Here is a 23119-nt window from a genome sequence, read left to right on the forward strand (position 1 = left end):
GTGTTAACACATGTCAGATCCTGATTAAATGATTAATTTATTAAATTTTATTTAATTTAGGACCAAATTGATAGCATATATAAATAATTAGGTGGTAACACGTGTCACCAATGACACGTGTCATGATCATGTGCTAACACATGTCAGATCCTAATTAAATGATTAATTCATTAAATTTTATTTAATTTAGGACCAAATTGATTATATAAATAATAAAGACTGAATGTATAATAATGTCAATTCATTTTAACTGCCACATCATCATTTTTATCAATTGGTAACGACTAGTGGCTTAGTTGAAACAGTTAAATAATTATGTGATATGATTGATAAATTTAAAAGATCGATGACAAAAGTAAAAAGGGCTAGATAGTTAAATTGTCAACCGAGTAGTTTACACTTTTATTTATACGTCAAAATAACATTTTATAAATTTAAAATTCGAATTATTTTCAACCTCTTTTATATCCTAACTACTTTTTTTTAATTAAAAAATTTCTTCAACAGATAAGAATTATACTATTATATTTATATAAAAAATATGTATCGCATGAAATAAGATGAAATTAAATAATAATAACTTTGACATAATTGAATTTAATTTAAGTATTTTGGAATTTAGGGTTTAGAATAAAATTGAATTACTTTGGAAATTGGGGTTTAGAATGAAATTGATGATTGTTTTGCAAGTTTTAAAAGTTGGGGGACCTAAATTCAAGTGACTGAAAAGTTCAATGACCATTTATATAATTTATCCTAATTTTCTAACTGTGGTTTAAGTTGGGGGACCATATTGCAAACGGAATAAATGTTGGGGGATTGTATTGCAAGTTTTAAATGTTGGGGGACCTAAATGCAAGCTTCTGAAATGTTCAGTGACCATTACTATACTTTACCCTAAAAAAAATAATGACGGTCTGAGCTGGTTGTTAGCCTACTACTTGAGATATGATAAAATCTAATCTCAAAATCTTAAAAAACTATCATATCTCAATTAACAAATAAACATCCAACTTATACTGTTGTTAAAATTTTAATAAAAAATGACGAGTTTGAAACATAATATATAATCAGATGATAATCTTATAATTTTTAATAGTCGATAGGTTCAATAAAGAAATATCAATTTTTTTTAAAAAAAAACCCATGTACATGGAGCTTTTAATCCAGTTCCAGGTCCATCCAAGAGTTCTATGGGTTGAATAATGGCAGTAATCCATTTCAATTCTTTTTGTTCCCTTCCTGTTTTAGCCTAAAAGCCATACAATCAAAGCCCAAAATCGAATCATGGAAAGTATCTCAGAAAACCCTAGGAATCAATATAATTGTTAAGAAATTGCTCAAAGACTAGGTCTTTTAACTTCGCCGCTTTGTATCTTCTAAACCACAGTGACAGCTAAGGTACTCTATTTATCTATCTCTGCATTCCCTTTGTTTTTCCCCCTCTTTTTTTTTTCTTATTGAATTGACTCAATGAAAACTCCGTGATTCGGTGCGAAGATGAGTCGTGGAGCAGCCGCGGGACCCAAGGGGAAGAAGAAGGGAGCGTCCTTCACCATCGACTGTTCTAAGCCGGTTGAGGATAAGATCATGGACATATCCTCACTGGAAAAGTTCCTACAAGAAAGGATCAAGGTCGGTGGTAAAGCAGGTGCTCTTGGCGACTCCGTCACTGTCACCCGTGACAAGAGCAAAATCACCGTCACCTCTGATTCCAACTTCTCCAAGAGGTACTTTTCATTTTTGTTTTTTGATCATTTAGTTCATTACGATACCATCTGCTCCCTTCCATGAATTTTTTGCTTGAAAATGTTTTGAATGTGTAGTTATGATGGTTTAATCTTTTAATTTTATGGTTTATGTCGGATTGTTTTGAATATAGAGCCCAATTTGAACTGGATCTTTAGAAGAAATGGATTTTTGTTTGCGGTATAACTTAAATATTTAGACACACTACTACTGTTGTTTTGTAGCTGTTGTATCACTTTTTGTAGCCTCACATCAGCACCTCAAGAAGCCATAATTTGGTTAATGATGGTGTGTAAGTAAAAGTCTCAGGCTTTTATGATCCATTTGAATAATGAAATGCCTACCAACCAAATAAGCATTTCATTTTTTAACTGCTATCAAAACCTCTAGCATTTCTTTTTTCTTTACCGACAATGATTGATACTTAAGCACGTAAAGCTTTGCTGAAAAATGATATAGGTCTTCTATCTCTAAACACATTTCCCACTCCTGTTTTTGAAGCATCTGTCGCTACCACAAATACCTTAGTGAATCCCGGGCAGTGTGAGTACAGGAGTGGTACTGACAGCCTGCTTAAGATTCTCAAAGGCTAACTGAGGCTGGCCACTCCATACAAACCCACCCTTCTTCAATAGCTTTCAACCCATAACCTTCAATGGATTTTCTATAATATCCCGTAAGGCCGAGGAATCCTCTCAAATCCTTGATTGTTTCTAGTTCCGTTCAATCCACAATACATTGAATTTTCTTATAATCCATTGCTACCCATTTCTCACAAATCACGACCCTAATAATTGACCTCCAAAATCACATTTACTCCTTTACAAAAACAGCTGTTTCCGTTGCAAAACTTGAGAAAAGTAATGACTGAAATGAGCTGCCAATCCTTGGAATTAACTAGAATGTCTTGAAGAAACTAAGATGTATCTCCTCATATATGGCCTGAATACGGAGTTCATTAACCTTTATCATGCAAGGATTAATGGAGTTCGTTAATCCTTGATTGTTTATCATGCAACTAACTTTAGCTTCACCTACTTAGTGTTATGGATGGGACCTTTGTAACTTTATCTTTACCTACGTAGCGTTATTTATGACAACACTGAAGGCTTGTTTCTCAAAACATTCTCAGTTGCCACCTGAGAGCTTTTGCTTATGCTGTTTTATCCCTTCATTGGATGTCTGAAACCTTCAATCAATCTAGTTTTTTTTTTTCTTTTCCCTTTTTGGTTGTTTGTCTTGATATTAAAATATTTGAGCCTCTTAGCTGATGGTTTCTTTATCTTTCTTATTGGTGTTTAGGTATCTTAAGTATTTGACCAAGAAGTATTTGAAGAAGCACAATGTCAGGGATTGGCTTCGAGTGATTGCTTCCAACAAGGATCGTAATTTTTATGAACTACGATACTTCAATATTGCTGAGAATGAGGGTGAGGAGGAAGAGTGAATATTGGTTTAGCCTTTTCCCTCACCTGTTTGTTTGGTTTAATTGTTATGAGGAACCTAGTTTATCTATTTCAGGTGTCAAATCTTTGAACTTGATTTCATTGTTATTTCGAACCCTACTTTGTTTTTCAGTGAAGTTTTGGTTTAATGTAGTGGTCTTTTTAGATGTCATAAAAAGGAGCTGATTATAACTTTCACAAGCATTTAATTGATTTTGCACTTAGCTTTTTTTTTTAACAAAGGCTGGTACTAGCTGGCAGTACTCTCTGTAGTGACGGTTATGACCCAGGACTTGGCATTTGTGAGATGAGGTATCAAACAGGTGGTCCTGGCCATCTGATTTTTTCTAAAGATCTTTAGTTGCATGCATTGAACAAGATTTTGAGGATAGCATGTATTCCATTTTTCACTATGAAATTCAGATTTAAACTGTCTTGCAATCCAGTGCCCGAAATATTTGGAAGTTTCAAATTTTAGTTAAAGTTGGAACTTTAAAATTGAGAGGAGCTGAATCAATTCAGGCCGTGGAGAACACAGAGCCTCCAATGGCATAGCCTTGGTCAAAATTGATCCAGGACCTAGGGTCATATCTACAGCATCTGACCCTACATTATCCCATTCAAAGCATTGTATAGCTGTACCAAGTGCCAACAGAACCAACCGGAAGCACATGGTAGCGTCGGGGCAAGATCTTCTCCCGAGTCCAATGGAAAATTTTGGATCGATCTTTCACCTCCAAAGTTCCCTCGAATCTTTCAGGGTTGAACTTGGTTGGTTCGTCCCATAAACTAGGATCATTTTGTATTTCTCGAGCATTGACAATCAAAGTTTTACCTTTAGGTACCTCGTATCCGCCCACCATAGAGTCTTGGGATGAATAATGAGGCACTTGAAACGGTACTGCTGGATATAAACCTGAGCGTCTCATTTATAACTCAACGAATATAAGGAAGCTTGGCGAGATCCAAGTCATTCAGCAGGTGCTCGTGCCCTACATGGCTATCGATCTTGGCTCTCACTTTCTTCAAAACCTCTGGATGATTTAATAGGAGTGACATTGCCCATTCTAGTGTAACTTTTGGCATTTCAGCGCCTGCAATGAACATCATCTGGGGCACATGTTGCATGCCAATTGTCGAAACGGTTTTTTTCCGGGGTGAGATTTTGAAAACCACACTAATTTTTAATTATTCTCTTCAGATTAAATTTAAATTAAAAGTTAATGTGATTAAAAAAACCTCTCGTTTCGAAAATTTGGAAATTCTTTTACGATAAAAATACGGTTCGAGGAGTCGCCACCAATATTTGATTAAGGTGTGATTGGGCACCCAAAAACGTTGTCATTTTAAATAAAAATTAATTTTAATTAAAACAACAAATTAAGGTTTACGTTACCAGAAAATGAGTTCGGGAGTCGATTACGCGTGGGGAAGGGTAAGCATTTCCACAACGCCCTAAATCGGTACCAAGTCGATTAATTAATTGTCTTTGCGATAAAATGTACAAGTTCAAATTTAATTTGATTTATAATCCCCAACAAAACAATATATGAATTTTACAACCTTCAAAAGCACTAAAACAGATTAAATTAAAATTATCCTGCCTTTTAGAAAGATAAAGAATATTCGATTATTTAAAAATATCGAGACCAGATCTTAGAGGTCTAACAACCTTTTCTCGATAAACTTAAATAGCCGAACATTTCTTTTTCTTCCATTCTCAAATTTTAAAGTGATGAATTAATTTTTAGGTGTTACTAATGGGATAGACTTTTATTTTAAAATTATCAAAAGTAACTTTCTTATACGTTAAGACAGTCACTTTACGTCAATATTAAAATGCTCGAATATTACCCTTAGTTAATTTATTTTGGTTTGAGTCAAGATATGCTTATGAGGATATCATGCAAAATTAATTAAAAGATGCCCTGTACCTAATTTATATATCAAAATAAATGCAACTATATATGTAATTTATAAACAATCAAAAACTAATAATAACTAAATATTGCTAAGAAAATATATATACACATTCTAATAATAACATACAAAGGAAATAAACATTAAATATATATATACATAGATAGAATATAATATATACGTAAGGGACATATAATAAATATATATAATATGTACAATGGCGTGGGTTCAAATCCCACTTTCACTACCATAATTAATGTGTGCATACATATATATATATATATATATATATAATATAGAGAAAATAACCTCAGTGACCAAAAATCCAAGATGATATACGATTTTGACCAATTTTTTTTGGATTTGCGAAAATGACCAACAAAATCGCAATGCGATCTCTAATTCGCATTGTGATCTCCACTATCGCAAATTCGCGTTGCATTTCGCGTTGCGATAGTTGAAAATCGCGTTGCGATTTTCCATTTCGCGTTGCGATAGTTGAAAATCGCGTTGCGATTTTCCATTTCGCGTTGCGATAGTTGAAAATCGCGTTGCGATTTTCCATTTCGCGTTGCGATAGTTGAAAATCGCGTTGCGATTTTCCATTTCGCGTTGCGATAGTCTACAGTCGCGTTGCGATTTTCCATTTCGCGTTGCGATAGTTGAAATTCGCGTTGCGATTTTCCATTTCGCGTTGCGATAGTCTACAGTTGTCGTTGCGATTTTCCAAATTCGTTGTGATAGTTAAAAAAAAGATTTTGTTTCTTAAGAATTTTCTCTAAAAAGATAGTATCCGCGCGGACGTGTCGAAGACACGTATTACCACGACCACGACCACGACCACGACCACGACAACGACCACGACCCGACCCGAGACGAGACGGACGGCGGCGGCGGCGCGCGAGAGTCCCCCTTGTTCTCTATCACTCAACAAGGAAGTGGGAAAGCCAAGCCTTAAATACCATTCCCAATAGTCTTTCCAATACTATGTGGAATTTGAGCATTACCAACACTTGTTCCCAACACTTGTTCCCAATCACATTATATTGGAAACAAGTGTTGGTAATGCTCAATCCCACATTGTATTGGAAATACTATTGGGAATGGTATTTAAGGCTTGGCTTTCCCACTTCCTTGTTGAGTGATAGAGAACAAGGGGGACTCTCGCGCACCGCCGCCGCCGTCCGTCTCGTCTTGTCTCGGGTCGGGTCGGGTCGGGTCGGGTCGTGGTCGTGGTCGTGGTCGTGGTCGTGGTCGTGGTAATACGTGTCTTCGACACGTCCGCGCGTATACTATCTTTTTAGAGAAAATTCTTAAGAAACAAAATCTTTTTTTCAACGAATTTGGAAAATCGCAACGACAACTGTAGACTATCGCAACGTGAAATGGAAAATCGCAACGCGATTTTCAACTATCGCAACGCGAAATGGAAAACCACAACGCGATTTTCAACTATCGCAACGCGAATTAGAGATCGCATTGCAATAGTGGAGATCGCAATGCGAATTAGAGATCGCATTGCGATTTTGTTGGTCATTTTCGCAAATCCAAAAAAAGTTGGTCAAAATCGTATATTATCTAAGATTTTTGGTCACTGAGGTTATTTTCTCTATAATATATATACCATATGCTAAATAAAATAATATATATCCTTATAAATGATCAAAGCAATTACATGGTCAAAGTAATTAAATATTCAAGATGCTCCTCCAGCACATAATCCTCCTCCAAAATGATTTTATTGCTTTTGAATGGAAAGATGGAATATTTCCCCTGTTTTCAGTTGTTTTCTTAAAGAAAAATAAACACTCCTCTTTTCTGTTTTTTTTTTCCGAATAGGATTCCCCCCTCTTTAATCGCTCTCCTCCCCTTATTTTATCTCCATTTTCTTCACCAAATTCCTTTGTCGTTGTATGTTGATTTTCTTCATTTTGGTGAGACTTTGATTGGAGTAGGTAAAGTGAAATCCCAAAATTTTCGGGATTAAATTGCTTTCTTTTTCTTCTGACTTTGGTTGATGTTGATGATATTTTGATTTCTTGTTTGCTATTGGGTGTAGATTTAGTGGGGAGAATGGCGTGCGTTACTGGCTTCACGTGGGAGGCATGAGTGGTGGCAACCTTCTCTTATTTTCTTCTATTCCCCCTTTTTTTAATCCCCTCATTTTCAATCTTGCGTGTAGTTGGAGTTGTTGAATTGGGGTAGATGAAATGTTGACAGGACATGGTCTACTCAATTGGTAGTGCTTCACATGGGGTGCTGCAAAATATGTAATAATAATAAGTAATAATAATAATAATATTTATATTTAGGATGAAAAAAACGAGTGCCAACAGTTGCCCCTCTTTGTTCTATTTTTGTGTCAACAAGAATAGGGCAAAGACGAAGAGACAATGCGTTTTTTCGTCTGATTAACTTCATGGTTTGAAATATGATAAGGGATATGTTCCGCTGTCACTCAGGGAATATCAGATCTGGGGATGTTTATCTATTCCACTGTTCTTCAGGGAAGATTGAATCATGGTAGACTTGTTATTCCGATGTCTCTGAAGGGAATATCAAATCTTGAAGAAGAGAGATTTGTTCCGCTTACTCTGAAGGGAATATCAAATCTTTGAGAATAGAAATCTGTTCCGCTTACTCTGAAGGGACTATCAGATCTGAGGAAGTTGATCCATTGAATCGAAGCAGACTTGTTCCGCTTACTCTGAAGGGAATATCAAATCTTGGAAAAGATAGACATGCTCCGCTTACTCTGAAGGGAATATCATATCTGGGGGAGTTAATCCATTGAATCGAAGCAGACTTGTTCCACTTACTCTGAAGGGAATATCAAATATTAGAAAAAAGAGACATGTTCCGCTTACTCTGAAGGGAATATCTCATCTGGGGGAGTTAATCCATTGAATCAAAGCAGACTTGTTCCACTTACTCTGAAGGGAATATCAAATCTTAGAAAAAAGAGACATGTTCCGCTTACTCTGAAGGGAATATCACAGCTGGGGGAGTTGATCCATTGAATCAGGATAGACTTGTTCCACTTACTTTGAAGGGAATATCAAATCTTGGATAAGAGAGACATGTTCCGCTTACTCTGAAGGGAATATCAGATCTGGAGGAATTGATCCATTGAATCGGGACCGAACCTGAAAATTAAACATTAACCTTTGTTAGTATGTGTTTGAGGATTCAAAAACATCATACCTGAAAGACTTGGGATGATAATTTTTTAAAGAGATTTCTCTTGCGGAAGCTTGTCTTGCCACGACCAAACATGGAAATCCAGATTGGTTATTTCTATGTTAGGTCTTTATATCTCTGTCATTTCTTTTAAGAGAACCTGCAAGCACTCATTGTTATGCATTTTATGTCATGATCTTGTTTATGCCTAAAATGTGTGCAATGATACATTTATTTTAAGGGTATTTTCTTTTCAAATGAGAATTTTATTTTGTTAACGGGCTTGTACTTCTAACTGATTTGGGCATGAAAAATCAACAACAGTTCATCTCGATCGAAAACTCTAGTTGGACACTCTTTTGTTAAGCATGACTCTGATTCTTTTTACTCTTTGAACCCATGTGCTTCTCATGGCTAGCTATTTAATTAGTGACAAAACCTCTTTAGTTATCCCACATTGTTGAGAAATCACTTGTATCCCAAGGCTTTAACTTCTTGTGGCCTGACATTGCGTAAGCCTTATGCTAAAACCATTTTCAGCTTCAAAATATCTGTATTTTCTAAAACTTTTTGTACAATAATGTACAATGATCTCATGTTTCCTGAGTTAATCTACATGTTTTTATTTTTAATCAGGATGCTTGAAACGCAGTTAAAAATATCTATTTATTTATAAATAAAGAGTTTTTGGATGAATACATGACAAACTTTTAATTGGAATAATCAAAAGAAAACACAGTAGGCATTATCAAACATCAATAGTAAATGCTTTTGAATTGGCACGCCAATAAGAGGACCCGTGCTTGAAACGCAGTTAAAAATATCTATTTATTTATAAATAAAGAGTTTTGGATGAATACATGACAAACTTTTAATTGGAATAATCAAAAGAAAACACAGTAGGCATTATCAAACATCAATAGTACAAATGCTTTTGAATTGGCACGCCATAAGAGGACCCGAGTGTAGCTTCTGTAAAGGGGATCTTGAGGATTGTGATAATGCGTAAGGGTGTGAAGTTCCCCCTATACTACCAAATTCCTGACTGTTGAATGTCATAAGCCTGTGTTTGAATCTCATTCACTTTCTGGTTACCCAAGCTTTTCGATTTCCAGTCCTTCTCCATGACTACCATTTCAAGCCTTCAAAACTAATTCAGAACCTCCGCCATGCACGAATTCTGAATTTACACAATTCTCAAGCCGCCTTTTACAGGTTTTTAACCTGAGACCTTCTTTGGTTTCAAGATGCCCTTTACGAGTTTTCATAATGAACCCTCCTTTTATTTTCTCTTTTATTTTCTTTCATTTTTCTTTTCTTTTTCCTTTTTTAGTCTTTTTTATTTTTTAGGCGAAATACTTCTTGCCTTCTTTACCACATAAGGTCCTTCCCAACTTGGCATCCATTTACCTCGAAAGTCTTTCTGAATTGACAAAATCTTTCTTAGCACCAAATCTCCTTCTTGAAACTCTCGTGGACGAATCTTTTTATTATGTACCCTTATCATACGTTTCTGGTACATTTGCCCGTGACAGATAGCTTTTAATATTTTTTCCTCAATCAGATTCAACTGATCATACCTAGCTTGCACCCATTCTGCTTCATCTAGCTTAACTTCTGACAGCACTCGTAGTAACGGAATCTCAACCTCGATGGGTAACATAACCTCCATCCCATAAACTAAAGAAAATGGAGTTGCCCCAGTGGACGTCCTCACTGAAGTTCGATAGGTAAACAAAGCAAATAGTAGCTTCTCATGCCAGCCTCTATAAGTCTCAGTCATTTTTTGTATGAGCCTCTTGATGTTCTTATTGGCTGCCTCTACCTCTCCATTCATCTTTGGGTGATAAGTGGTGGAATTATGATGTTTAATCTTGAACTGTTTACATACTGACTCCATCATCTTATTGTTTAAATTCAAGGCATTATCGGTGATGATCATTTCTAGTAACCCATACCGACAGATAATTTCTTTCTTTAAGAACTTGTAAACTGTTGACTGAGTGACATTTGCATAGGAGGCCGCTTCTACCCACTTAGTGAAATAGTCTATTGCCACAAATATGAAACGATGGCCATTAGAAGCTTTGGGTAAAATTTGCCCAATGACATCCATGCCCCACATAGAGAATGGCCACGGATGAGTCATTACATGTAATGGATGAGGAGGGGTGTGGAGCTTATCTCCATAAATCTAGCATTTGTGATGTTTTCTGGAGAAATTGATACAATCAGTTTCCAGAGTTGACCAATAATATCCAAATCTCATTATTTGTTTAGCCATTGCATGTCCATTAGCATGGGCACCACATATTCCTTCATGCACTTCCTCAATTATTGTTCTAGCTTCTTTGGCATCCACACATCGTAACAAGACTTGATCATGACTTTTCTTGTACAAGATCTCACCATCAAGCACATATCCTGCTGCCATTCTTCGAATAATTCTTTTGTCATTCTCAGTGGCATGCTCAGGGTAGCTTTGATATTTAATGTATTGCAGAATGTCGTAATACCAGGGATTTCCATCTTTTTCCTCTTCAACGCTATAACAATGGGCTGGATACCCATAAGATTCCATCGTAATAGGCATCATACTTGAATATTCATTAACTTTGAAAGTTGCTGCCAAAGTGGCCAAAGTATCCGCCATTTGATTATCTTCTCTGGGGAGATAATGGAATGTCACCCTCTTGAATTCTTTAATGATCTCTAAGACCAACCTACAATATTCCACCAACTTCGTATCCTTTGTTTCCCATTCACTTCTGAGTTGATAAATTACCAGGGTTAAATCTCCGTATACTTCGAGTGTTTTCACTTTACGCTCAATGGTAGCTTTAAGACCCATAATACATACTTCATACTCGGCCATGTTATTTGTTCAATCAAAATTCAATCGACTGGTGAAAGGATAATGTTTTCCACAATGTGAGACGAGAATTACCCTAATCTCGTGCCCCAAGGCATTAGAAGCACCATCGAAATTCATCTTCCACTGTTCATTAGTAAAGGAAACTGCCTCATCGATTGAAATAACCATTAAATCTTCGTACGGAAAATTGAAGTTCAGTGGTTTATACTCTTCAGAAACCCTACTTGCAATGAAATCGGGCACAACACTTCCTTTGACTGCTTTTTGGCTTACATATTGGATGTCAAATTCAGACAATAAAATTTGCCAACGAGCCAATCTTCCAGATAAAGCAGGTACACCCATTAAATATTTTAGAGGATCAAGTTTAGATATCAGCCAAGTAGTGTGTGATATAACATATACTGCCTAAGCCTTCGGGTAGTCCAAACTAAAGCACAACACAAATTTTCTATTAGTGAGTACCTTGTCTCGCAATAAGTGAACTTTTTGTTGAGGTAGTAGATTGCTCTTTCTCTTTTCTCAGTTTGGTCATGCTGCCCTAATACGCACCCCATTGAATTTTCAAAGATTAACAAGTAGAGGATTAATGGTTTATCTGATATTGGTGGCATTAAGACTGGAGCATTCGACAAATATCCTTTTATTGCTTCAAAAGCTCCTTGGCAATCATCGTTCCATACCTCTGGGTTATTTTTACGGAGAAGGCGAAAAATGGGATCGCACTTCTCAGTTAATTGCGAAATAAATCGGGCAATATAATTTAATCTTCCCATAAATCCTCGAACTTCTTTTTGTGTTTGTGGGGGTGGTAATTCCTGAATAGCTTTGACCTTGTCAGGATCTACTGCAATCCCTTTTTTGCTTACTACAAACCCCAAGAGTTTTCCCGATGTTACCCCGAAGGTACACTTGCTTGGATTGATTTTTAATTGGCAGCTCCTTAATCTTTGGAAGAGTTTCCTCAGATTCTCAATGTGTTCTTCCTCCGTTTTAGCTTTAACAATCATATCATCGACATAGACCTCTATTTCCTTATACATCATTTCATGGAATAATATTACCATGGCCCTTTGATAAGTTGCTCCTGCATTCTTTAGCCCAAACGATATCACCTTGTAACAGAACGTGCCCCACATGGTGACAAATGTAGTCTTTTCCATATCATCTGGATGCATCTTTATTTGATTGTAACCTGAAAACCCATCCATAAATGAAAATATAAAGTTTCCAGTTGTATTGTCCACCAGGGTGTCTATGTGTGGCAGAGGGAAATTATCTTTCGGACTGGCCCGATTAAGATCTCTGTAGTCGACGCACATACAGACTTTCCCATATTTCTTTGGTACTGGAACGACATTTGCTACCCATTCCGGATACTTGGCTACTTTCAGGAACCCATCATCAAATTGTTTCTTTACTTCTTCTTTAATTTTAAGTAGCATTTCGGGTCGCATCCTTCTGAGCTTTTGTTGTACCGGTTTACATTCAGGCTTTATTGGAAACTTATGTACCACTAACTCAGTGTCTAAACCTAGCATGTCCTCACACGACCAAGCAAACACATCTATGTACTCTCGAAGCAACTCAATCAAACTTTGTAGTCCCTCAACAGATATGATGGTGCCAATTTTTATCTCATTTTTATCTTCCTATGACCCTAGATTCAAGATCTCAATGGGCTCTTCATGAGGCAGAATTTGTTTATCTTCTCTTTCTACCATTTTTAGTAGTTCAGAAGGTAAGTCGCTTCCCTCATCACTATCATAACCTTCAATTTCCCCTTGACATATGGGCAGCTCGAAATCTATCTTCATGTCAGACTCATCAGCATTCATACTATTGATACCGGTGGTCCTGAAAGAATAACGAACGAGAGGATATATACATATACAAATACAGGAGAATCTATCTCATATCAAAATAGAATGAAATAATAATATATAATAAAGAAAGAAAGAAAGAAATAAATAAATAAAAGAATGCAAGGGATGATGTTTGCCATTTCGTGAATTAACAAGAATGCATCATTTCTTAAAATAAAAAGCAGATAGATTAACCCCTTACAGAAGATCACATATTATCTCGGGGTTTAGACAATAGGGAAATTTTTTGTGCATTACTCTGAAATAGTTTTGTAAACTACAGGTAATTCTTCTGCAGTCCAATTGTTTAGCACAAAGCCTGGTGGTGCGGGATAGATACCCATAGCCCTTCCGTCTTTGATTCCTTCCTCTGATATCACATTTACGCCCAAATCCTTCAGGGTATTTTCAATAACAGGCTCTTTTGATGATCGGTCCCCCTGAAACATATGGCCCCCCGGATATAAAGGTGTTACGCAACAATGGGAAATTCATGGATTCCCACTTAATATCTTCCCCGACTAACCTGGCTTTCCTCCTTTCTTGGCTCTTTTGAACATTTTTCGACTTTTCCTTTAAGGTAGGACGATATCCTAGACCAAAACGATCTCGCTTAATACCAGGAAAAACTGGACTAATATTTCCCTGTAGGCGGCTTCCCAGCCCTCTTCCAACCTTGGCTCCTCTTCTCATAGTCATTTTCAGCTCCATTTTGGTACAATTAGATAGTCTAGGCTTTGGAATTTTCTTTCTTTTGGAAACAAAGGTGGCATTAATGAATTCCAAGGCTCTGAAAGAGCACTCGACCTCATCTTCATCTATTTCGACAAATAGAGCGGTAGTAGATATGGAAGCAATGATATCCTCCTCAGTATTAAGGCATACCAGTCTCCCCTCAATTACAAATTTGAGTTTCTGATGCAGAGTGGATGGCACAGCTCATGCCTGATGGATCCAAGGCCTTCCTAACAAACAGTTATAGGAAGGCATTATATCCATTACAAGGAACTCGACCTCGTAGGTTGATGGGCCTATGGTTAAAGGAATATCGATCTTCCCCAGCATCTCCTTCTTTATTCCGTCAAAAGCTCGAACGATTATTTGGCAATTTCTCATGTGTGTACTATCAACCGACAGTTTCTTCAATGTCACTAATGGCATCACATTTAGGGTAGAGCCCTTATCGATTAGTACTCGCGATAACACAAGTCCCTTGCATATGATGGTAATGTGAAGGGCTTTAGGATTGCCCATCATTCCGGATGGGATCTCATTATCAGAGAAAGAGTTGAAGTTATCCGCCTGAATATTTGCAACCAGTCGATCTATCTTTTCCACTGGCACATCTTTCGGTACGAAAGTCTGATTCAAAACTTTCAGCAATGCATTTCAATATGCCTCAGAGCTTAATAGTAGAGACATGATTGAGATTCGAGCTGGCAACTTGTGTAGTTGCTCGACGATGCTGTACTCACTATGCTTCAAAAATTTTAAAAACTCTACAGCCTCGTTCTCTGTTACCGGCTCATTAATTGTTGACTCGTCATCTTTCATCAGTATCTCGACCCTTTTTCCTTTATCAGGGGCCGCTCTTTTCTCAGGTTCACTGGTTTGGTTAGGAGAATAACATCTCCCACTTCTGGTGAAGTGGCCTACCTCATACACCTTTTTCTTAGCAGCTTCTGAGCTCTCAACTTTCTCTATTTGGCATCCATACCTCCAAGGGACCTGCTTGTTGTCTTTATAAGGAAAGGACGACGGAGGCGTGATCATCACTTTTGGGATTAACCTTTCTATAGTCCGAGCTTTCGGTGTGATGACTAAAGGGTAGTTAGTATTGTAAACCCCCTTGGATGTGTCTTCAGAAGCGCAAATCTCAATCTCTTTCTCTTTCGTAGCCTCATGGTAAAATTCCATGTCTTTACTATCCATCAGCCTTTGAACCAAGGCCTTGAACTCATCACAGTTTTGAATGATATGATCCTCGCAACGGTGATAGGGGCAAGCATGCTTATTCCCGTTAGCATTAAAGGTCAACCAACCTACTTTGACCATTTTCCCCCATACCCAATGCATGGGTGACTTCATTTCATTGACTTTGGTTATGACTTCATTCCCTTTTTCTTCAATAACAATATTAACCCCTATTCTTGCATGGTTCGGCAGTGGGTTTTGAGCCACATTAGGTTGCTCACTATCACCGAAGTTGATAACATTCCTTTGTCTTAATCTCTGCACCAACTTTTTAAAGGCCAGGCAATTTTCAATTGAATGCCCCGATGCCCCCGCATGATACTCACATTGAGCATTAATGTCAAACCATTTTGGGTAAAGAGGTTGTATTGGAAAAGTGTGGTAAGGTGACAGCACATGTTTGTCATACAGTATCTGGATTAATTCTTTATAAGTTATGGGGATAGGGTCAAATTGAACCCTTTCCCCTTCCTGTCTTGGTTCTTTCACTCATTGCTGGACAGGATTTAATGCTGACGACACAGTGGCCGGTGATCGAGATACTGTAATGTTATTAGAATCATATTTCTTCACATTACTGACCTCATTATCTTTTCTTCTCGCTGGAGGCTTTCGGCTAGATTCTCCTCTGTCTAGCTTCCCACTTTTGATCGCCATCTCGATCATTTCTCCTGCATTAACTATGTCAGCAAAATTCTTGGATGAATTTCCAATGAGATGTCCAAAAAATGGGGCCCTCAGAGTATTTATAAAAAACATATTGGTTTCTTCCTCCTCTAATGGTGGATAAACTTGCACAGCCACATCTCTCCACCTTTGGGCATATTGCCTGAAGCTCTCGTTGGATCTTTTTTCCATACTTTGTAATAAAATTCGGTTCGGCCTCACATCTTTTACATGCTTATATTGCTCTAGAAAAGCCTTAGCCAAATCCTTCCAGGATTTAATTTGAGCCCGACTTAGCTGATTGTACCAACGAATTGCTCCTGCCAAACTTTCTTGAAAATAATGAATTAATAGCTGATCGTTTCCCACATAGCCTGTCATTTTTCTGCAAAACATGGTAATGTGTGCAGAAGGACAACTGGTGCCATCAAATTTCTCGAAGTATGGAACTTTGAACTTCGGTGGCAGTACTAAATTAGGGACCAGACTTAGTTCTCTGGCGTCGATTCCTTATAGGCTGGCATCTTCTTTCATAGCTCGAAATTCATGCTTCATTTGTTCCCATTCTTTCTTAATCTCCTTATCCTGTTCTTTTTTTATCTTCCTCATCCAAATCAGGGACATCTTCAATTGGTTGCGGGTATGTAGAAGAGCCAGGTAAGTTCACTTGTATTTTTTTCGGTTGGATGGTCGTGGCTTGTTGTGTGTGGACATGCGGTGGTGTGAATCCAGGGGGATATAAAGGTTCCTCAGAAGCAGGACCGATAACTGGAGCCTCTCCTTGGACCATACTATTTCCCTGTAGCAAACTAACCAACTTTGCCATCATGTCGTCTTGAGCCTTCATTATCTGTTTGTGCATATCCTCTTGCGCTTTCTTTAAATTCTCTTGCATTTCAGCTTGAACCTTCTCTATATTAACAATTCTATCATCCATTGCCTTTTTTCGCGTGTTGTATAAATGCTTATAAGTGTCCAGTATTCTGCCATAATATTTTTTATTAATCATGGTGTTTTATTAATGAGGTGTGAAAAATGTGATTAGAATGTTATTCATAAAAGGAAATGCAATGTAGATGCAATATGAATGCAAGATGAATGCAATACAAGGTGTTGATTCTGGGACGATTCCTTAGAATAACTTTTTATATAGGAAACAAAGCTCAATTACAAGGATTAAACAGATCACAGATACAATAGCGCTATCTCTCCTAATTGTTGGATATGTCCTAGTAATTCCACAATCTTCTGGTTTTCTTCTGCTTCTGGATCCAATTCTTCGATCACATTATCAGCTTCTTGTGACAGGTCAACCAAGTGATGAGCCACTCCTTGATCTTGTTGTAGGTATCTTGTGATGAGATCCTCCCTTTGCTTAACTCTCCACTGAGCTTGCTCCCAACAATAACGCCATTGCATAACTCCTTCATAAGGGACCAATGGAAGTTCATTTGCTCTTCTTTGCCAATCTTAAACTAAGGCCTCGAGTTCATTCACACGCTTCGTCAATCTTTCAACTTCAGTACGTGAACTACTTTCTCGACTTTGATATCGTCGCAAAGCAGTCTCTAAGCTCAAGACTCTATTCTTTAATTTCTCATTCTTGGTCTGATTCTCTTGCAGTTGTTGTTCAAGGGCATTTTTGTCTCTCGAGAGTAGTTTTGCCTGATGTCTGCTCTGTTTGAGTTCTTCATTGCTTTCCCCAACTTCTCTTTTCAGTCATGCCACTTCTTGCATCCATTCAGCAGAAGACTTACTCGAACTAGCAGATGCATGATCCTTGATCATTCGCTGGTGTGATAACTGAAGGTCATTGAAATCCAATCTGAGTTGCTTCTCCACTTTTTGATCCGGTCAGCCTGACTCTTTTGGATGTCAATCTCCAACCCTTTTTGATACACTTTATCTTCTAGCTTTTGCAAAGTTGCTCTCCATTGTTTCCTTTCCGCCTTAAAATCAAGTCTGGCTTACTCGAGCGGAGACGGGATCACCCTAAGGTGTTCTTCCATAGGCTGGGTATTCTCGTGATTTCCTATTGGAATATTATCATTGACTCGGTTGCTTCTCCACTCCTCGTATCCTTGAGATAGCCTTGACTCAAAAGTAAAGAGATTTACCTGATGGGTATGTCTCCAAGCATCAATGACTCCTTTAACTTTATTCTTATACAGTTATCCCCTGAATGAGAACTCAGACTTAGATAACTCCCTTGTTGCCGGAATAAACTATCTCGACACAAATTATTGGGAAACCAGTAATGGGGTATACCTTACAGATCCCCAAATACCAAGTAATGGAACCCAATCTCTGTCTCCATATCGATACAATATTTCGGATGAGACATTCCATGAGGTACGCCATAGAATGTCACTGTCTCGGATACTTTTGAAAATGATCATCCACTTTTCCTCAGTAAAACCCCAAGGCCACTGCCGAGAAATGAAATCCTTCAACGGTGAAAAACCATCTAAGAAAACTCGGCCAGGTGCTCTCTCGACGTGTTTGAAATGACTAAGGATCCAGGTTAGCAACAATGGTGCACAGCCTATGAATCGTCATTCCCTTTCTCTTCGGCAAGAGCTCAGGGAACGAAATGTTTCTGCCAGAATAGCTGGAATAGGATCCACATGTCTATCCAGTCTTTCAAACATGTCAACCACTGATACATCAATATGTCTGAGAACTCTCAGAAAAATGACCAATCCATAGATACCTAGAGCAAAGAAGTCAATCTTTTTTCTTCAATCAGGATGATAGTCAATCAAATCTCTCAAAAGGGTCCAAGTAACGCATTCGCGGTCTCCTTTCTTTTTTATGCCTCTCATAACCCATTCTTCACTCATGCCAGTTATCGGAATAAGTTTCTTCTTAAAGGAATGAGTATTTGGGGGTTTGGTGTATACTTTGTCTACCTGGAACCTCGAACAACGAATCAAGGCACGATACTCCTCTATAGTAGGCGTCATGTCTACTCGGCCAAATGTAAAACAACTATATGCGGGATTCCAAAACTGAGCCAGAGCTCTAAATAGATTCCGATCAATCAGGATATCAAGGAGATATGAAATGTCACCATGGAGTTGATAAAACAACTGCTTATCGGATGCTTCTCATCTTCCCCAAATTTCTTTCAGTTCGTTCATATCATTCTGACAAACGTTAATGTGAGTATACCCTCTCAGCTCGGATATATACCCTAGTGATAAACTGTCTCCATTTGTTAGTTGAGACTGCTCAGACCATATCAAGACGTCTGCATTATCCTCTACTTCTTTTTGAATCATTCGTTCCATAATACTAGTCTTCTATATGGACATCAGTCATGGATCAACACCAATGAAATGAATAGTGCAATGCAAGATGAGCATAAAATAAACAAAAAGAAAGAAAATCAGTCAGAAATCATAAATAAATCGATTAAACATAATTCAATTTATCGATAAAACCTACCCCACATGTTAGCTACCCAATCATGTTTTAGTATATCCTACCCAATCATGATTTCTACCCATATGCTTTATTTATAGAACATTCTAACCTCATATTGTCTAGTTCGCATGCTTATCCAAGAAATTAAACTTAACTGCATGATCTCTAGTTCACATACATTCATTCAAGAAATTAAAATTACACTAAAGAATGCTCAAATAAGCTTTTCCTTGTGTACTCTCCTCACAGGATCATGTGGTCAGGGTAAGGTTGTATTTGGGTTCTAAGTTTACTACATGCTGGGTTCGGTTCTAAAGTAAGGGTCCTCGAATTGCCATTTGTCGGTGCCCCGGGCTACCGAACCCTCAATCTTAGCCCATCAAAGGCTTTCGGATCGAGTTCAATTCGAGGGGACACACTTTCTTATGTCATTGCGGAGGTGAAAACCTCACGAGGATCATAAGGAGTGAGCCCAAGAAGCATTTCACTATCCCGCATGGAGGTGAAAACCACACGAGGGAGTAGTTACTTACTCCTACTTAAATAGGACGGAGCGGGGTTTTAGCTCATGTTATGCAAATGCAGTTATGCAGTATGTGACGAAAAGTGAAAATAAAGCAAACAACACTAAACATAAAACTCGAGACCCTGAACAATTATTTAATCTGAAAACATTAGCAAACATATCAGTACAACTATTTAGTGGTTAAGCAAATTAAGAGTCAAAATGCAAACAAAACTTATTTAAAACAAAACAAGGGATCAAAAACCAAATTAGATTTATTTAAAACAAAACAAAGGGATCAAAAATCAAATTAGAACGAACTTGTATTTTTTATTTGCAAAGACAATTAATTAATCAACTATCGGCCTGACTCTCTAAAATTTATGTCCCCAGTGGAATCGCCAAGCTGTCGGAACGGTTTTTTTCCGGGGTGAGATTTTGAAAACCACACAAATTTTTAATTATTCTCTTCAGATTAAATTTAATTTAAAAGTGAATGTGATTAAAAAAACCTCTCGTTTCGAAAATTTGGAAATTCCTTTACGATAAAAATACGGTTCGAGTCGCCACCAATCTTTGATTAGGGTGTGATTGGGCACCCAAAAATGTTTTGTCATTTTAAATAAAAATTAATTTTAATTAAAACAATAAATTGAGGTTTGCGTTACCAGAAAATAAGTTCGGGAGTCGATTACGCGTGGGGAAGGGTTAACACCCACACAACGCCCTAAATCGGTACCTTGTCGATTAATTAATTGTCTTTGCGATAAAATGTACAAGTTCAAATTTAATTTGATTTATGATCCCCAACAAAACAATATATGAATTTTACAACCTTCAAAAGCACTAAAACAGATTAAATTAAAATTACCCTGCCTTTTAAAAAAATAAAGAATATTCGATTATTTAAAAATATCTAGACCAGATCTTAGAGGTCTAACAACCTTTTCTCGATAAACTTAAATAGCCGAACATTTTTTTTTCTTCCATTCCCAAATTTTAAAGTGATGAATTAATTTTTAAGTGTTACTAATGGGATAGACTTTTATTTTAAAATTATCAAAAGTAACTTTCTTATACGTTAAGACAGTCACTTTACGACAATATTAAAATGCTCGAATATTACCCTTAGTTAATTTATTTTGATTCGAGTCAAGAGATGCTTATGAGGATATCATGCAAAATTAATTAAAAGATACCATGTACCTAATTTATATATCAAAATGAATGCAACTATATATGTAATTTATAAACGATCAAAAACTAATAATAACTAAATATTGCTAAGAAAATATATATACACATTCTAATAATAACATACAAAGGAAATAAACATTAAATATATACATACATAGATAGAATATAATATATACGTAAGGGACATATAATAAATATATATAATATATACAATGGCGTGGGTTCAAATCCCACTTTTACTACCATAATTAATGTGTGCATATATATATATATATATACCATATGCTAAATAAATTAATATATATCCTTATAAATGATCAAAGCAATTACATGGTCAAAGTAATTAAATATTCAAGATGCTCCTCCAGCACATAATCCTCCTCCAAAATGATTTTATTGCTTTTGAATGGAAAGATGGAATATTTCTCATGTTTTCAGTTGTTTTCTTAAAGAAAAATAAACACCCCTCTTTTCTATTTTTTTTCGAATAGGATTTTCCCCTCTTTAATTGCTCTCCTCCCCCTATTTTATCTCCATTTTCATTACCAAATTCCTTTGTCGTTGTATGTTAATTTTCTTCATTTTGGTGAGACTTTGATTAAAGCAGGTAAAGTAAAATCCCGAAATTTTCATGATTAAATTATTTTCTTTTTCTTCTGACTTTGGTTGATGTTGATGATATTTTGATTTCTTGTTTGTTATTGGGTGCAGATTTGGTGGGGAGAATGGCGTGCGTTACTGGCTTCACGTGGGAGGCATGAGTGATGGCAACTTTCTCTTATTTTCTTTTATTCCCCTTTTTTTAATCCCCTCATTTTTAATCTTGCGTGTAGTTAGAGTTGTTGAATTAGGGTAGATGAAATGTTGACAGGGCATGTGTCTACTCAATTGATAGTGCTTCATATGGGGTGTTGCAAAATATATAATAACAATAAGTAATAATAATAATAATTATTATTATATTTAGGACGGAAAAAACGAGTGTCAACACCGATGTTAATATCATTAAAACCGGATTAATCAAAAACTAGTTTTGAAACTACTTAGCACTGCCGTGCCCTTGATGACTTCATCGGAAAAGAATTTAGGATCTTCTTGAAAAGACAGAAGCTTTTCGATCACTGAAGGATTCTCTATGGCATTGGCAGCAGCGTCACGAGTTCTCTGTAATCTAATTCCGTCTACTAATTTCTGTAGGTATTCGTCTCTCTCCTATGCAAATCTTTCAACCTCGTTTCAATCCCTTGGAAACCAATCCACATCAGAACTGGAAAGTAATCATTTGCATGCTGGGATGAAGTAAACTCTTAAATTCTATGAATACCATCTTTTCGGTCTCCTTGTCCCTAGGTGCAGCCTTTCCGAACGCCATCATCAACATGACATTCACCGTCAAAAGATTAAACAAGTATGTCAAGTCCACCTTTCGGCTGCTGCCGTTAGCTGCCGACACGTCAAGCAAGTGATGACGAAACAGGTTGCGGACTTCATCTTCACGTATGGAAGAAGACTTCTGAACGCTGATTGTCGATAAAAGTTCAGCGACGCTGAAACGGCGAAGGTTCTTCCAAAGAGGTCCATGTGGAGCCCATATGAACGGCCGTCGTAAGTCAAAATTATATAAAGTTAAAAGCTTGACGGCGAGAAAAATGAAGAATATGAAGCCAAGGCAGTGGTTAAGATCCTCCATGGAAAACATAGGAAATCGTTGCAGGCAGGGACGGAGCTCCCTAAGGACCCAAGGGAACCCTAACCTGTCAAAATTTATATATTCGATATAATTTTGGTTTAATAGTATTTTGATTCATATAAACATAAATATTTAAATTTAAAAATATAAAATTTTATTAAATGTTTAATCAAGTAGGGGTCAAACTAAAAGATGATATGTATGTGTTCTCAAATTTTTGGACTAATTATAATTTAAGTCATTGTAAGTTTAAATATTAGACAAATTAGAAGTTGTATTTTGAGTTTTGAGTTTTTTTTTAATTTAGGGTGAATACAATGTAATGTCTATACAAAGACTTTCAACTATTTAACAATGAACGCTCATACATCTACATATGTGCTTGAACTCGGGACCTCAAGGAAAACAACAATCTCTTAATCACTAAAGTCGCTTGGTTCATGCTGAATTTCAAGTTTAAATATCTAATAAGTCTTTATATTTTTATTAAATAATCTATTATTCCAGTCTCTGTCGATATTTAATTATGACTTCGTCTCGCAGAAAAATAAGATATGAAGGAAGTCTTTATCATTCCCTGGAATTTATAGAAGCGTCGATTGAGTGAGCAGCTGCATTATTGGT

The 23119-nt window shown here is 36.8% G+C and overlaps 1 protein-coding gene and 1 pseudogene across 2 annotated transcripts; one reads left to right on the top strand and one right to left on the bottom strand.

Moving 5' to 3' along the window:
* The first annotated feature begins 1304 nt into the window (after positions 1-1304).
* LOC120135346 (60S ribosomal protein L22-2-like) lies at positions 1305-3347 on the top strand. Of its 2 annotated transcripts, XM_039151623.1 has the most exons (3): positions 1305-1401; positions 1501-1730; positions 3052-3347. In XM_039151623.1, exons 2-3 carry the CDS (start codon positions 1501-1503, stop codon positions 3194-3196), a joined length of 375 nt encoding a protein of 124 aa, XP_039007554.1. In that variant the 5' UTR covers positions 1305-1401; the 3' UTR covers positions 3197-3347. The 2 variants fall into 2 exon arrangements, with proteins under 2 accessions (XP_039007554.1, XP_039007553.1); XM_039151622.1 differs by lacking the exon at positions 1305-1401 and having other exon boundaries at positions 1410-1730.
* Positions 3348-3672: 325 nt separating this feature from the next.
* On the bottom strand, positions 3673-22495 carry LOC120135373 (annotated as a pseudogene).
* Between the last annotated feature and the right edge of the window lie 624 nt (positions 22496-23119).

Source organism: Hibiscus syriacus, unplaced genomic scaffold (assembly GCF_006381635.1).
Source record: "Hibiscus syriacus cultivar Baekdansim isolate YM2019G1 unplaced genomic scaffold, ASM638163v2 tig00110607_pilon, whole genome shotgun sequence".
Taxonomy (NCBI): Eukaryota; Viridiplantae; Streptophyta; class Magnoliopsida; order Malvales; family Malvaceae; genus Hibiscus; species Hibiscus syriacus.

What these genes read in the sequence shown, in the direction of transcription:
- LOC120135346 (XM_039151623.1), top strand. Translation starts at nt 1,501, where the DNA reads ATGAGTCGTGGAGCAGCCGCGGGACCCAAGGGGAAGAAGAAGGGAGCG. An exon ending in GATTCCAACTTCTCCAAGAG is followed by an intron (nt 1,731 to 3,051) that starts GTACTTTTCATT and finishes ATTGGTGTTTAG; the next exon opens with GTATCTTAAGTATTTGACCA.